Consider the following 17,160-nt stretch of genomic DNA (forward strand, 5'->3'; position numbering starts at 1 on the left):
ATTATATTTGTGAAGATCGTAATGTATTTGTAAAGCTCAAATTAGAGTGTGAACGTCAAAGATATTTGTAATAGGTGATTGTGGATGTTAATGTGAGAAGTATTTAGTTAAAAGAGATTCACATGTTTTATTCACAAAAATTATATTATATTTGCAAAAATTGTATTATATTTGTGAAGCTTGAATCAAAGTGCGAACGTCGAGAACATTCACAACAGGTAGCACACATTTGCAGACATACATGAAAACTATTTAGTTAAAATATGTTCGCAAGTTTTATTCGCAAATCTCGTACTATATTTGTAAGAGTCGTACTATAATTGCAAAGCTTGAACAAGAGTGTAAAGGTCGAGAACATTCACAACAGAAATGTCAACACACATTTGTGAATCTCCTTAAGGAGTATTTACTTAAAGGAGGTTCCAAGGATATCTTAACAAAAGTCATACTATATTTGCCAAGCTCCCCAGGCGATTTCCTTTTTATTGAAGGTTGCAAACTTCCTACCACGCAAACCTCAACAGGTTCTTATAAGGGCAAAAATGTTCTAAAAAAGTTAATAATTGAAGATTTTGGATGTGAGAAATTTCATCAAATTGGCAAGGCATTTGGAGAAGCACACTGTTTTGCAAGGACAATATGGTTATTTTCATTTATTTATATCGTTAGTAGGTTTACTCATTTCCAATATATTGGAAGTTTCGATTTTCTAGGTAGTGAAAGGCCAATGAGCACAATTCATAAAAATGAGGATGCTTTAGCAATACTTTAATGCATGAAACTAGAAAATAGATCATGTTAGACGTGACCAAAAAGTTAGTTTTTATTTTTGCAGATTGGATCAATGTATAGCAAGTGTACAGCAATAAGTTTTGGTGGTTCAGAGACGAAATGCCACCAAAAATTAAAGCCTGAATACAGAAACACTGACTATATAACTTACCATGAATTTTCTTTTCTTAACAATATTGAGCAATTTCAAAAACTCTGGCAGTCGTATCCAGTGAAACTGAGACAAGAAATTGCCCGTCAGCTGAGACTGCCAAAGATTGAATGGCATCAGAATGTCCAGAGAAGGTTCTCAAACAATTCCCAGACAGGCTGTCCCAAACCCGAACTTTTCCATCGACGCTGCCAGTAACTACATACTGGGACGACCCGAGCCACAACAAGCAAGTCACTCCCTCCTGCTAACACAGATGATGTCATGGCAAAGTAAAATTTATTAAATGGCCTGAAAATTTTTAACACAACTTCAACATGCCTCGTGGTCACAGGTGCTGCGCGGCGATGAATGTTGCAGATCCCAAATGATAAGCTTTTGGTCCATGCCTCCAGTTGCAGCCCAATGAAAACTACAACAAGAGTAGGTGATTGCATTGAAAACAATTCAAAAAGACGCATAATGACATACCCACTAAGCAAAAATCAAGCATCCCTACGGCAAGAATCATGGATATTTTACTTGTTACAAGTATTACAGGTAAGTTTGGCAAATACAAAAATCATGGTTTTTTTGTAAATTTGAATAAAACATCGCATAGTAACATAAATAACCGCCAGGATTTAACTTATTTAGGAAAGCAACATAATAAGTAAAAATCATAAACTTAAAACTTTCAAGTAGGAGTTGAAAGCTAACAGTGCTTTCATGCATGAATTAGACTCCTAAACCCACCCTTTTATTTGCTCATTGTCCTTACGTTTTCACAGATTGTGATGCATCTCAATTATTTTATCCAGCTACTCTTCCCAGTTCTCATCCATTTACCTAACCAAACATTTCCACTGCATGTTATTGAAAATATAGTAGGCCAGTCATCCCCTAGGTTGCTTAGTTAGTGGAAAGAAAATCTGTCAATGCTCAATTATCATCATATGCAGATACTACACCAAAATATTCCTGACAATGCTAGTTAGATCCATTTATTTCAACATAATTTTCTACATTATGCACAATGATCAACATTCTGGTCAGGTGCAATAGGTCCTTGCAAATATCCATAGCTTATATTTAGAAGTATTCGTGTGAAATAAATACAGCCAAACATATCAAACATACCCTTGTGAAAGTCCAACACACTCAATTGAACTGGTATGAGCAAGAAGAGAACTGATCACCTGTGCCAAGAAAATAACACGAATTAGTTGACTACCTCTTAAAAGTTCCAAAATGGGCTCGAAATAGACTTGGTTTCAAACATGCCATACACCCTCCAAAATTCCTTTGATCACATTTATTCAAGAAATGTAGCAAAAAAATGCATGCCAGAAAAAAAATACAATGGCACCCAGAAACTGACCAAATATTCAAAGTCTAGAATTGCATGGAATGTCTGCCCTTTCTAATTACAGATCTACCATCAAATGAATATGCTACTTGCAGAAAAGGCCATAGCCCATAGAAAAGAGATAAACATCTTCTTTTCTCCCCTTGAAAGAAAGAGCACACATGTTCACTCCAATGAGGTATGACTTCAGTTTCGCTCCCACACAATCAACATAGTTGCACTTCAACTATGCTCCATGTAGTCAAAAACACTGACTAGGTGCCAACTAGTCTGCCTAGTTGGCCTAGGCATCTAGCTTTGCAAATCCTAGGTGGGTACCTTAAAAGGTACCAATTTTGCTGACTAAGCTGCCCTCACCAAGGTGCAAGGGAAATTTAGTAAGTTTTTATTATTATGTGTTCCATTTTTTTTTATAATTATATATCTGTATGTTTTTGTGATTTGTTCTGTGAAATGATGGAAACATGCTTAGTAATTATATATTGATTATGTTTTATGTATATGAGCTTGTGTTACTTCGCTTTTGGGATTGTTTCTGTGAAACATTGAAAGCATGCACAGTTAATTTTAATTGATTATGTTTTTTGCATATATGTGTATTACTTTGTTTCTGGTGAATTTTTTTGTTAAAGGCTGAAAGAGAGATATATATGTCATTTTTATTTGTATATATGTGTGAGTTTCTGCAAACTTTTCTATAAAAGCATGAAAGTGTGTTTAGTATTACTGATTATGTAATATGTTACTTATATATGTATGTGTTACTGTGCTTTTCGTCATTAAGCTTGATTTACTAGGTAATGATGAGTGTGTCCAGACTCCAAACTGATCCATTGTCTTCTTCACAATTTATGTATGTGGTGAATTATGTGGGATTTTCTATGTAGGGCTGGGCTCTGTTTACTGCTAGTCGTTATATACATGCATGGCCATTCTCATGCCCAGTTAATTTGACTACACGAACTTTTAATACTTGTCCATCTTTGTGTAGGTTTGTCATTGTTCTCTACTCATGTTTTCTGTAACACTACTAATTAGTAAATTGTGCTTGACAGTTGACTTTGTAATGCACCTATTACCAAAAATTAATACTCCATTATATAATATTTAACTAGTAATTTATCATTATTGCTGAAGTTTGCTGATAGATTGTGACCACTCATTTTGCTAAGTTTGGAATTGTTCGGTGTTTCCTTTATTTCTTTTTTCCATGTGTAATAGATTGAAGTTACCAGATTTCTCACGAGATATGGCTACATATTCCAATACGAGCAACGCAGACAAAAGAACAGAAAAAAAAAGGCATTTGTGAGGTGATCCAGATGGTCCATTGGTTTATTTAAAAGATCAAGAATTGGGAATTGAACAAGGCAATCTCCCAAATTATCTCAAAGAGAAAAAGCTGCAAGATTGGGAATGACAAGGTACTATAGTTCGGAACCACAACATTCTCTCCCCCTCTTTTGTGTGGGGTATATATATATATATATATATATATATATATATATATATATATATATATATAGAGAGAGAGAGAGAGAGAGAGAGAGAGAGGTTGGAGGTGTTGGGACACGATTTAGTATGCTCCTGGGTGCTCAAAAGTGAAGAACATCTCTCACTAAATCTATCCCAATGGATGCATTAAGCCTAGTTTTTTTGCTAGCAATCATGTCTTGAATTGTGTAAGAGCAAACTAGGTGTCACATATATTTCTTTTTTGTTTACATTATGCAATATGTTTTCTTTTCTTAAAAAATTTAATATATGTTTTCAATTATAAATTAGTATTTGCTTTTCTTTTGCAGACAAAAAAGTAATATTCATAACAAATCCAAGATCAGAAGAGTACACGTATTTTTGGACAAGATGCATAATTCATAGATTATATCATTGAACACAAAAAGTACATGTAATAAAAGTACAAAAAATGTGAAACACACAATGTACCTACAAACCAGATGCTACAACATAGTGAGCAAACAATGATACAGGAATTGTTAATAGAGATGTACCTTGATATACAAGATCTCATGAATTATATGAAATTGATGTATCCAGATCAAAGTTGTCAGCCGAGGAAGTGAGAAGTGATTCGGGAAGCAGAAGCGGGAAGTGAGGCACTTCTAAAATTTTAGAAAGCAGGAAGCGCAGAACAACTTAGAAGCGAACTGGGAATCGTCTCGAAAGAGAGAAGAGAAGCGAATCGGAAGTGACCTAGGAATCAAACCGAAAGCGAACCAGGATTCAAAGAGAAAATGAAGAAAGAAATGACCTAGGATTCGAGTGGGAAGCGAATAGGAATCGAACAAGAAACGAAAATGTAATTATATTTTTCTTAATTTACCAAAATATAAAATTTGTGTTATCATTAAAAAAATAAAACATGAGCGCAGCTGGATGGTCCATGCACACAAAGCAAGACAAAATAGTGATATTGGAATCCTGCACCACATAAGCAAGCAATGAAGCCTCGTGTAAAACATATAGCAACAAGTCAAAAACACATTTTGCAGCTTATACAATTTGCACAAATAAATCTTTAAGACTTTTACAATTTGCACCAATAAATGCTTCTAAGAATGGATAACAACAAAATTCATGTTTCAGAAAAATTTCAATGGCAACAAAATTCATGTTTCAAAAAAAATTCTCCATGGTATGCTATAACATATCTCATGAACCAGCACAAGAAAAAAAAATTATCTGAGAGAGAGAGTCACAACGAGAAAGAGAGAACGAGAGAGAGAGAAAGAGACACACTAAGAGAGAGAGTCAGAGCAAGAAAGAGAGACCGAGAGAGAGTTAGAGCGAGAAAGGGACGGACCGAGAGAGAGAGAGTCAGAGCAAGAGAGACAAAGAGAGCGACAGACAAAGAGAGAAAGAAACAAGCCGAGAGAGAGTTAGAGCGAGAGACAGAGAGAGTGAGAGCGAGAAAGAGGGAGAGAGAGAGCAAGAGAGAGAGAGAGGGCATACTTGATCCCCCATGGTTGTCGGAGTCGTCGGAGAATGAGAGAGACCACTCACAAACCCTAAGAGTAAGAACTCGTAAAACCCTCGCCCTTTCCCTCCACTCGTCTTTAACAAAAAAATTCCATGAAAGACAATTTTGCCCTTTTAAAAACATTAGTTTCTTTTTTTGGGTAAAAAACAAGTACATAAGGGGCAAAATTGGTCAAGCCCCAAAATAAAGGAAACATGATTCCCAGAGTTGGGAATTGTGTCTCCATCAAAATGGAAGCTCCCTTCCCCTAACATTTTGGAAGCATCATGTTTCTTTCTTCCAAAACGCCTTTTAGGGAAGCGCACTTCCCCATGTCTATGGGCGCTTTTGGTAACCCTGATCCAAATCTCATTAAAGATAAGGAAAAAAGAGATCAGATTACTCTCATGGCATAAAAATTTGTTGTGCTACATTCTTTCATTATGAAATTAAAAAGGTCTTACAAGAACCTTGAGTTTTTCAAATGACAAATTAATGAGTTGCATTCAACTCTTTTATTTTACTAATTTTATAAAATTAATGTTTTCCTAGTGGGGAAAAAAGACCATGATTGGGAAACACGACTAATAACCAAAGATGACATAAATCATGCTAGTGCCAATTATGGCATTAGAGATGTTTTTTAGACAATGTCCCCCAAGAGGTAATGTGAAATACAAAAAATGTACAAGTTCAATTCTGGATCATAGTTATTTATTGTGTTTTACTAACTATGGTTGCTTTCTTATTAAAAACACTTTAAATAATTTTATGTATGAACACAGTAGCAAAGTTCAAGTTAAATGACTTAACAAAGTGTTTGCACATAAGTATTGGAATAGAAAGGTACATGAAGAACATAGTCCATGAGCATTTCAATGATGATGTCAACCAGCTAAAACTTAGGTAAAAAAGAAAAACATGTCTTTCTTTAGTGAGAGATCTTTTTTTTTAAAAGCAAAGACATGGTTTAATAAAGGCATATCTTTCTTTAGTGAGACATTCTTTTTTTAACAAAGACATGCCCTAACAAGAACATTTCTCACTAAAGAAAGGCATGACTCTGTTAAAAAACAGAACATCTCTCACTAAAGAAAGGCATGTATTTCTTTTTTACCTCAAACAGAACCTTAAGTTTTATCTGGTTGACATCACCATTGAAACGTTCAAGAACTATGTGCTTCATGAACCCTTATATTCCAATACTTTTGTGCAAGCGCTTTGTTAAGCCATCTAACTTAAACTTCAATACCATGTCCCTACCTAAAATTATGTAAAGTGTTTTTAATAAAAAACAACTATATTTAGTATAAAAACAGTTGAGGACTTTCATCAAGAATTGAACTTGTACAGTTTTTGCATTTCGTATACGTTTTTGGGGGATACTGTCTAAAATAATCTCTAATGTCATAATTAACATTAGCACGTCATCAGTAGCATCTTTTATGTCATTTTCTGTTATTGGTCGTGTTTCCCAATCATGGTCTTTTTCTCCCTGCAGAAAAACATTAATTTCATAAAATTAGTAAAATAAAAGCATTTATTATAACTCATTAAATTGTCATTTGAAAAGCTCAAAGTTCTTGCAGTACCTTTCTAACTTCACAATGAACACATGCTAACAGAATTCTATGTCATGAGAGTCATCTGGTATATCTCTTTTTTCCTAATCTTTACTGAGATCTGGAAACATCAATTTAACATACTCTATGAGAAATTGTATATCAAGATACATATGTAATAACAATTACTGCATCATTAAGTAAAACGTGAAGTGAGATCCATGATTTTTTCTGTGAAAGCCTGAAAGTATGAATTTTTTGCATATATAAATAAATGTGTTTACATATTTTGATTATGCCATGAATAAAATATACATGTGTTAAAATCAATTTTTCCGTGAAAGTCTGAAAACATATTTTGTTGGTTATACTGAATATGTTATGAATAATTGAATATATATATATATATATGTGTGTGTGTGTGTGTGTGTGTGTGTAAAATTATATATATGCATATTCTGGTTATGTATATTTTGTGAAAGCATGTGTAATTTTGTACTTGTGTAATAAAACATCATATTACTAAAAGAATTAAACATATTTTTATGCATATTTTGTATACACATTTTTTTTTAATTGGGTACCGCCTAGTCCTAGACTAGTCTTTCTAGGGGTCTATCAATTAAGCACCGTGTAGTGCTTTTGACTACATAAACTATGCTAAAAGATCAATAGCCTTCATATGGGAGTAATATAAAACAATTGATGTTGGTAAGGCTAACAATGTCATAATCATCGTCACAGAGAGGTGAGAAAATTACTACTGGCCTGCATATGCCCTTGAATATTTTGTATGGCTTCTGTTTTCTAAAGTTCATCAAGTACAAATAATCAAAATATTGTTGCAAAACCTCAGAATCCTTCAAGTGTTTTGTTCAGTTCTTTCTTTTTCACATGTTGTAACCATTCAGGTCTCTCAAATGGCACAATCGGCTTGTTTTCAATTCAAGGAATAGTCATCAATTGCAGGTCAGAGAGAAGCTCAGCCTATCAGGCTATGCTTATGTAGTTCCGAACATTTGGTACATAGCATATGAGCAATGATATTTTTGAAGTGCATAGTTGCAGAACTAAAATTTGGTAAAGTGTCACATCTAACAGGCTTGCATCATGTTGAAACATGGGATAGAAGCCATGACAACCATATCTCGGTTTATTTTTTAACCACAATCTTAAAAATACATATATATCCTCCTGCAACAGCATAAACATTCCAAAACATCCATTTTGAGACACTGAATACAAAGGGTCTACCAAAGATGGTTGAGCCACACTAGAAGAGAGATCTAATGGCAAGGCAAAGCCATACGCCCGTGTGGCTCCTTACAGAGTATAGCTCACATCAAAACATCTGATTGAGGAACGGGGCAATGCCCATTAAGCTTCTGCAGAAAAGGAAGGCCTGCCAGGCTATAAGCCCATGGGTGCAGGATTCTTCAAGAAAGCGCGAGCTTACTCGAAGTCCTGGGAACTTGGCTTAGCAACAAATGAAGGGAAGCCGCTTCGGATGGGGCAACCCAATGTGCAAGTTGCTCATTACCAAAAAGACTTGGGCTCATGACAAACTCACTCTGTTGAGGACAGTGAGTGCTTGGGTTTCAGATGAGGCTCCCCTCCCAGGAGGTTCATCAATGTCCCGAAGATGGAAAGGCCTTATCTTCTCTCTTCTTATAAGCACTTAGTCCTGGCCTTTCTGATTGGATCCTCTGTCCCACCCCCTCTTCCCAATTTTGAAACAAATGTGGCACTAACCCCACGCCCGTAGCACCAGGGCACACACATTATGACCAAGATCCCTCACTAAGTTCTAAGCTTCATCTTCAGCAAGTGGCATGTCCAGACGTGAATAAGAATTTCTTTTAGCGTGTCAAGGGGAATTTAGCAATTATTCCATAAGCATTTCCTACTAATGATAATACATTTGAAATTGGAGGTGTCTCCAACACTCTTTTTCTCCAGGTTGAAAACTAGTGCGGACTTCTTTTAAGATCCTAACATAACTCTATTCGAATACAACTTTTGACTAATGTTCTTGTGCACCCTACAGGGACGTGAAAGAATTGTTACAAATAGGAAAACTATCCAGATCCCATGCCTAGTCCAGAAGTAAGAACTCATGTCTGCCTTCATCTTGCAGGAAAAGACCCTTGCATTTTACATGCCTGCATTATGTTCTAATTACAGCTGATACTGTTAAAATGTAAAACTGTATATATATATATATATATATATATATATATATATATATATATATATTTCTTTTCTGTAACTTTTTTCCTTTATTTTTATTTTTTGTCTTTATGTCATCTAGTTCAGTTTGAACTAGAATGACAGTTGCTAGTCAAGTCCTGTCCAGACTTGACTAGCAAAAGAGCTGTTGGACACAGTCCAACGGCTCTATTTAGAGTCATTGGACTGTGTCCAACAGCTCTATAGAGTCCTCTTTCAGCTGTGTATATAAAGGGGTGCAGCCCCTCTTGTATTTTATTTCAATGCTTCTTAAGCAATTGGTTTTTCATATCAATAAAGAATACCTTTTTATTTTTATTTTGTTTCCAGTTATACCCTTTTAAGGGTTATGCTTTAGTGTCATTCTTGACACTTTCCCTTGTGAATCTAAGCTCGTGTTTTGAAGATCCCTATTTCATTTCATGGTATCAGAGCCGCGAAAGTATTAGATCTTGAGGAAAAGCTGTCTCGGTTTCCGTGCCCATTTGCAAAAGTGTTCGCCACTTGAAGAAAAGTGTTTTATCACTTCATTGGGGAAGATTTCACATCTTGTTGTATTGTATTTTCTTTTCTTTTTTTTCTTTTTTCTTTTTTCTTTTTTCTTTTTTCTTTTTTCTTTTTTCTTTTTTCTTTTTCATTTCTCTTCTCGTTTCTCTTCTATCCCTATTCCTTCTCTCCTTGTAATCAATGGATGACAATGATAAAGTCACCATCATGTCTATGAAACTAAGCGATACAAACTATGTAACATGGGCTTCAATCATGAAGCACCATATATGGAGAAAAGGCCTATGGAGGATTGTGGATGGTTCTGATTCGAAACCTAAGCTATCTCTTACTAAAAAAGAGGGAGATAAAGAGGTCCCTCTATCGGAAGAAGAGAAAATCAAGGCTCTTGCCTCGTACGAGAATAAATGGAAAGAATGGAGAATATCTCATGCGAAGATAATGTCATGACTTATCAATAGCGTTGACATTAAAAAATGCTCAAGTCTTGCCAAATTTGATCATGCTGATAAGGCATGGGAATACCTTAAGAATATGTATTCCCTTAAAGATATTCACACGTGTGCAACCTCCAAGAAAAAGTTCGAATGATGACACAAGGAGACAAAACTATTCGTGAATATTACAATGGGTTGTCCAAACTTTGGGAAGAACTTTCCCTTTTAGAACTAAAGTGGCATTGTGCCGAAGACATCGAGCTTCGTCAGAAACAACTCGATGCCGAACATTTTTACCAATTTATCACTGGATTAAGGCTGGAATTTGAAACCACTAAGTCGGCCCTCCTTCACCGGGGACAAATTCTTTCTATTGTTGAAACTATTGAAGAGTTAACAATGGAAGAAAATCGTCTTCGGAAAGATTCTTCGAAAATTGAAGATGATTTTATTTTAGCCGTGTCTAGACCAGGGAATCATGTTTGATCATATAGGCCTCTTCACTTTAACCGACAAAATGGTGACTATGATAAGAAGAAAGTTATTTGTCATCACTGTCATGAACCCAGACACTACAGGTCACAATGTTCCAAACTTAAGGAACTGAGAGAAAAAAGAGTTGTAATTGCTGGATCGGAGCCTAAAGATCAGGATGCACCAGTTTCTCTGGCCCAACTAATGGAGATTCTTCAGCCTCTCATCAAAGGTGCCTCTTGCCTCATCTTTTTCTGATCTATGTAAAATTTCTTGACTCTGGTGCATCTTTTCATATGACCCCAAATAATCAAAGTCTATCCAAATGTGTTAAAAACAAAACAAGTGTGTCAAAGGTCTTTCTGCTTATGGGACTTCTCTTGAAATAGAAGAAATAGGAAATTTTGAAAAATTTTATAAAACAAAGAAATTTTCTATTCCAGAAATTAGACATGTTCCCATATTACATTTAAATCTTTTATCTGTATCTCAAATTTCTGATTATGAGTGTAATATTTTTTTTTCTTCTCATGGTTGTTGGGTACAGGATCGCCAGTCAGGCAAGCTGATTGGGGAAGGCCCATAGAGGAGGAGGACTCTATTACATGAATTTTTTTGGAAATGTCGAAGAAAGCTTTTTGTTATAATATTCAGAAAATAGAGTTGGAACTGTGGCATAAGAGACTTGGTCACCCATATATAGCCAAAATCCAACATTTTCCAAATCTAGGGAAATTTTGTAACTCTGAATCATTTTATTATAAAGATTGTATTCTCGGCAAAATGAAAAGATTACCATTTCAGAACAGAACCTTTTTCTCTTTAAGACCACTTGAATTAATACACTCGGATGTTTGGGGTCCTGCACCACAAATTTCTAAAGGAGGATTTGTTTACTATGTTATTTTTGTCGATGATTTCTCCCGACATACGTGAATTTACTTTCCCAAACATAAGTCTGAAGTATTTTCATACTTTCAAACTTTTCATAATATGGTTAAAAGTAAGTTTCAAAATGATATTGCTATTTTTCGCACAGATTCAGGGAGAGTTTTTTTTATCCACAGATTTTCAAAATTATCTTAAATTGCATGGCATCACACATCAAAGATCTTATCCTTATACACCTCAACACAATGGACTGGCGGAACGAAAATATCGTCATATTATAGAAACCACTAGGACTTTATTAATAGCAAATCAAGTCCCGAAAGACTTTTGGGCAGAAGCTGCCTTAACTGCTACCTATCTTATTAATAGGATGTCATCTTCTTCGTTACAAAATATCACTCCCATTGAAAAACTTATGAACATTTCTCCATACTACTCTAGACTAAGAATATTTGGGTGCAAATATTTCATATTTACTAACAAAAATAATAAACTTTCCTCTCGTGCGATTCCATGTGCCTTTTTAGGACATGCTGAAAATCAGAAAGGTTATAGATGTTTTGACTTCAAAAATAATAGACTATATGTGTCTAAAAATGTTTTCTTTCTTGAAAAGAAGAGCTTCCTTGATTTTAGAAAATTAAAAGACGTCACTGAGTACTCATTTTTGCTAGATCTAACATCAACATCTGATGAATATGACCATGACTATAACTTTGATGATGATCAAAGAATTATTGATCTTAATCATAATGTTGAAAATGAAGAAGTTCATAGGGATACTAGTATTCAATATTCCAAACGACAAGAGTCTAATCCTCCATGTGCACTTGAAAAATATTCTAACATTCCAACTAGACAATCATCCCGAGTCTCAAGGCCTCCAGGAAAGTTTGTATCATACGAATCCTTCTCACCCACATATAGGGCAGTTATTCACTCATATGAAGAACCATCCACATATTTTCAAGCAAAAAATGATATCAAATTGATAGAAACCATGAAAGCTGAATTAGATGCATTTGAAAAGGCTTCTACATGGACTATTCAAGATCTTCCTTTAGGGAAGAAAACTAATAGGATGTTGATGGGTTTATAAAATTAAAACCAAGAGTGATGGTACTCTTGAAAGATATAAAGCCCGATTAGTAGCCAAAGGTTATGCCCAAGAATATGGGATTGATTATGAAGAAACCTTTGCTCCGGTGGCTCGTATGACAATTGTCCGAACCTTAATTGCCTTAACTTCTATAAAAAATGATCTATTTTTCAAATGGATGTCAAAAATGTCTTTTTATATGGAAATCTAGTTGAAGAAGTATACATGGAACCCCCTCCTGGTCTAAGTACTCCTAAGGGTAAAGTCCTTCGCTTAGAAAAAGCTCTTTATGGACTTAAACAAGCATCGAAAGTTTGGTATGATAGGTTTAGTCGTGTTATGATTGATATTGGTTTCCAATTCTGTTTAACTGACACTGCTTTGTTTATTAAGAATTCTGATGCAGGGACCATTGTGCTTCTTCTCTATGTGGATGATATGATCATCACCGGAAGCGATAAACAGGGAGTTGAAACGATCAAAACACTCCTTAAATCTTATTTTGAAATGACTGATTTAGGCATTGAAGTTGCTTATTCTCCTAGAAGATATTTATTATCTCAGACTAAATTTGCTTTTGATATTGTTTCCAAGTCTGGTATTACTGATGATAAGAAAATCGACACTCCAGAAGTTGTTAATGTTAAAATAAAGATTGATAATGGAGAACTTCTTGCAGACCCCACTCCTTACAGACAGCTTGTCGGGGCACTTTCTTATCTATCCATTACCAGACCAGATATAGCACAGGTTGTTCACACAGAAAGTCAATTTCAATATGCTCCTACTTCTGTTCATATGGGAGCAGTCATGCGTATTATCAGATACATCCAGTCCTCTCTTTCACGAGGACTTTTCTTATCTTCCTCGTCTTCTCTTGATTTAATTGCATATACTGATGCTAATTGGGGAGGTGATCCCAATAACAGACACTCAACCACTGATTTTTGTGTTTTTTTAGGAGAATCAATGATCTCGTGGAGGTGTAAAAAACAGTAAAAGGTATCTCTCTCATCCACCGAAGTTGAATACAGAGTCATGGCAACCACGACAATGAAAGTAGTTTGGCTCCGATGATTGCTTGCTGACATGAGAGCTGAAGCAACAAAGGCTTCACAGATGTGTTGTGACAACAAAAGTGCAATCTACATTGTCAGTAACAGAACATTCCACGAACGCACCAAACACATCGAAATGGATTGTCACTACGTCAGAGAGGAATATCTACACGGGATAATTGATCTGTCATATGTCACTACAAAATATCAGTTAGCATACTTCTTTACAAAGCCTTTCGCTGCTCCCCGATTTCACTTTCTCTTAGACAAACTTTCACTCATTGTACCGTAAGTTTGAGGGGGAATGTTAAAATGTAAAACTGTACATATATATATATATATATATATATATATATATAATTGTACCGTAAATTTGAGGGGGTGTGTCCAACAGCTCTATTGAGTCCTCTTTCAGCTGTGTATATAAAAAGGTGCAGCCCTTCTTGTATTTTATTCCAATGCTTCTTAAGCAATTGGTTTTTCATATCAATAAAGAATACCTTTTTTCTTTTTATTTTGCTTCCAGTTATACCCTTTTTAAGGGTTATGCTTTAGTGTCATTCTTGACACTTTCCCTTGTGAATCTAAGCTCGTGTTTCGAAGATCCCTAATTCATTTCAGATACAACCTGAAAACTACTCTTAAAACTATCCGCAAAATACAAGGAAATCTTCTTCCAACAATTGTCTTTTTTCTTATAAGAGTTGCCATATACCCTTCACAGGTTGATTTTGTTAAACATTTGTCTCAAGGTAACGACTTTTTGTTGGAACTAGGAGATGATTTTCTTATTAATTATTTAAATAAGGGGGAACCCCTTGGACATTATTAAGAAGAATTTTAAAGGGGGTTTCACCTAATGTATTCTAATTGAAGAAAAGAAATGGTTCCACTTTTTCAAATAAACAAAACACCAACTGTTTATATCTTCCTCTTTTCACCTTTGTTGATAAATAATACTCTCTTTTAGAAGGCTACCTAAACAAATATTGATTAGTTACATATCTATTTGTTATCTAAAACTTCAAAATTATTAGATACCAATTCATTTCATAGATCAAGCACATTTTCTGATTTTCTTGTAATATTTGATCATTTATTTGTGAGGTTTGCTTCTCATTTCGTGGAGACCTTGGCACCTGGGCAGCTTGACATACCTTAAAGCTTTTGAAAGAACTAGATAAAATATTAGATCTATACTTCAACTTGGATACCATATTTGCAGCTATTATCAACAAATAATCACAAACTTTGGTGCCTTCTGTTCCATATTAAGTTTACCTCTGCAAACAACATTTAATTAAGTGTTCAGAAAAATCGATATATATTTGTTATCACCCTTAATCTCCTTATTGATGTATACCAACCATTCCATTTCCAAATACTGATAATCAACTATTTGGGATTCAACCTAGAAGATACCACCACAAAATCTGAAGTCTGCAGTTACAGGCAACAATTTGCATGTCCTTGGTCAATGCTTCCAACATGTTAAGACTACTTCTGAGTTCAGATTTCAGACAAAGGCAGCCAAAAAAAGTATGCTCTACAATTGTCCAAAGGCTGCTAATTGTTTGGTTCTAAGTGCCTTCTTCAGTTGTGGTAGTTTAGTTTATATCAACAGTTGTTCATAGATTCAAGGGCTTCTCAATACATTGCAAATGGCTCTAGTAAATGGTACTTTATTAGACTGTACCATTTGTCATCTTACCATTTTCAGACCACTAGAATGGATGCTTACACTTACCAAGAAACATAGGTATGATTGCTTCATATGCTTTCACATTGATCTAGGTAATGTTTCATGCATTTAATTAATTATTCAGATGTCTTTAATTATCTTTGATTATTGATGGTGGCACAAATGGCTGTAAAACGCACTTCTCTCATGTTTGTCGCACCATTTATTTGGCTTTTTGAGATGGGTGGATGTCATATCAACATATATAGATCAATAGTTGTACCATGAAACCCAGTTTGTTCAGCTTCAGGAGCTGCCTACCTAGGGATTTCCACCTGCAACTCTTCAGACGTTGCTGATGTACATGCTTCTGGGACATTAAATTCAGCCTCTTATATGATGTGCCATGGCATACGTCCCATTCAATCTCTTATCAGTGTTACATGTGATAGATATTCTTTGATAAAGTCAAGTGCTTATGCTTTCTGTAGGTAGTGCATCTGTCCTTTTACTGAATATCGGTATAAGTAAGCTAACATGTAATATTGTATGCTTGTATATATAAATGATTCTGCCTCCAGCATGCCTAACTTCAAGCAGTAGCAAACCTGGCACACAAGCTGTACAAATGACCAGCATAGCCAACTAAAATAACCTTGCTAAGAACTATAATACCTAATAGCAGGGAGACATTAATGTATTGAGATTTAAGCTTTGGTATTTTTAAGGCAATGAATATATCATGATGCAGAATTAAAGAACTAGGTGTCAAACAATTGAAGTTGCACACACAGAGAAAGTAGAGTTAATAGACTACAATGAATGATACAGATGAAAGGAATGCAGGCCTGTTCAAGAGTTAAAAGTGATACACACCTTGCCAGTAATTATATTAACTAAATGAACAGAGCCATCCTTTGAACCAGTTACAGCAAGAGTGGAGTCAGAGCTAATCCTCAAGCATGTCAACCCCTCCATATGATATGGATAACCTATAAAAGTTTTAAGGCGATGGATACTTAACATCAATAAAATATGTAGGCTTACAAAGAAAATATTTGTCTAAATAATTCATTCTAAGAATTTTATTTACCAAACTACATTGTGAAGCATGCAATCATGACTTTGCTAGAACTACTCCAACAAGAATTTTCAGTAACTTTACAAACCAGCAAATATGACACTGTTAAATTATATGTAATAACCTAGGCTAACTAGGGATCTTTGTTATTTTATTTTTAGTTTAGTTAGCATAGGCCTAGTTTAGTTAGAATAGGATTTTTTTTGTCTTTACTTTTACTTTATAGTCTTTTTGACTAGTCAATATTTGACTTAGTCAAAAAGACAAAGAGACATTGGGCTCCCAACGGCTCTATTTAGAGCCATTGGAAGGCCAACAACTCCCTCCTTCAAGCCCATTCATTGTGTATAAATATGGGGCTTTTCCCCCTCATAATGTAATGCTTTTCTCTAGTGAGATTCTCAATCAATAATATATTTTTTTTCTCTTTGTTGTTGCATACCGTTTTTAGGGTATTTTGTATGAACCATTGTGGTTCTTGTGAGTATTCTGTTAAAATATATGTAATTCATATATATATATTTATATATATATATTTATATATATATATATATTTATATATATATATATATATTTATATATATATATATAATACCCGATAGGGGTATTTCTGTCATTTCACAAGTACCCGATAGGGGTACTTGTTTTTCTTAGTTTATTTTTCTCTTTATTTTTTGTAAAATGTATTTTTTATTTTTTGTTTTTTGCTCACTAAAAGGGGGCCCCACCATGTAGTCGATGGGGCCTCCAACGGTCACATTAGTGACCGTTGGGGGCTCCCAACGACTACATGGGGAGCCCCCTAGGTGGCTCTCCTTTTAAGGCCTCTTGGCCCTCTCCCTCTCCTTCTCTTGTGTATAAATAGGGGTG

The 17,160-nt window shown here is 34.9% G+C and overlaps 1 protein-coding gene across 2 annotated transcripts in view; it reads right to left on the minus strand.

Annotated features, from left to right (window-relative positions):
• Positions 1-800: 800 nt before the first annotated feature.
• Positions 801-17,160, minus strand: part of LOC149837050 (uncharacterized) — an 81,144-nt gene continuing 64,784 nt past the window's right edge. For both annotated transcript variants that reach the window (XM_090005784.1, XM_090005783.1), the window contains 4 exons: positions 16,086-16,201; positions 2,063-2,121; positions 1,265-1,355; positions 801-1,187 (listed from right to left, as the gene is read on the minus strand). In XM_090005784.1, the coding sequence (XP_089861910.1) occupies positions 960-1,187; positions 1,265-1,355; positions 2,063-2,121; positions 16,086-16,201 (494 nt within the window). In that variant the 3' untranslated portion in view covers positions 801-959. The remainder of the gene's footprint in view (positions 1,188-1,264; positions 1,356-2,062; positions 2,122-16,085; positions 16,202-17,160) is intronic.

The sequence above is a fragment of the Nuphar pumila genome, chromosome 5 (genome assembly GCF_984573655.1).
Source record: "Nuphar pumila chromosome 5, dmNupPumi1.hap1.1, whole genome shotgun sequence".
NCBI lineage: Eukaryota > Viridiplantae > Streptophyta > Magnoliopsida > Nymphaeales > Nymphaeaceae > Nuphar > Nuphar pumila.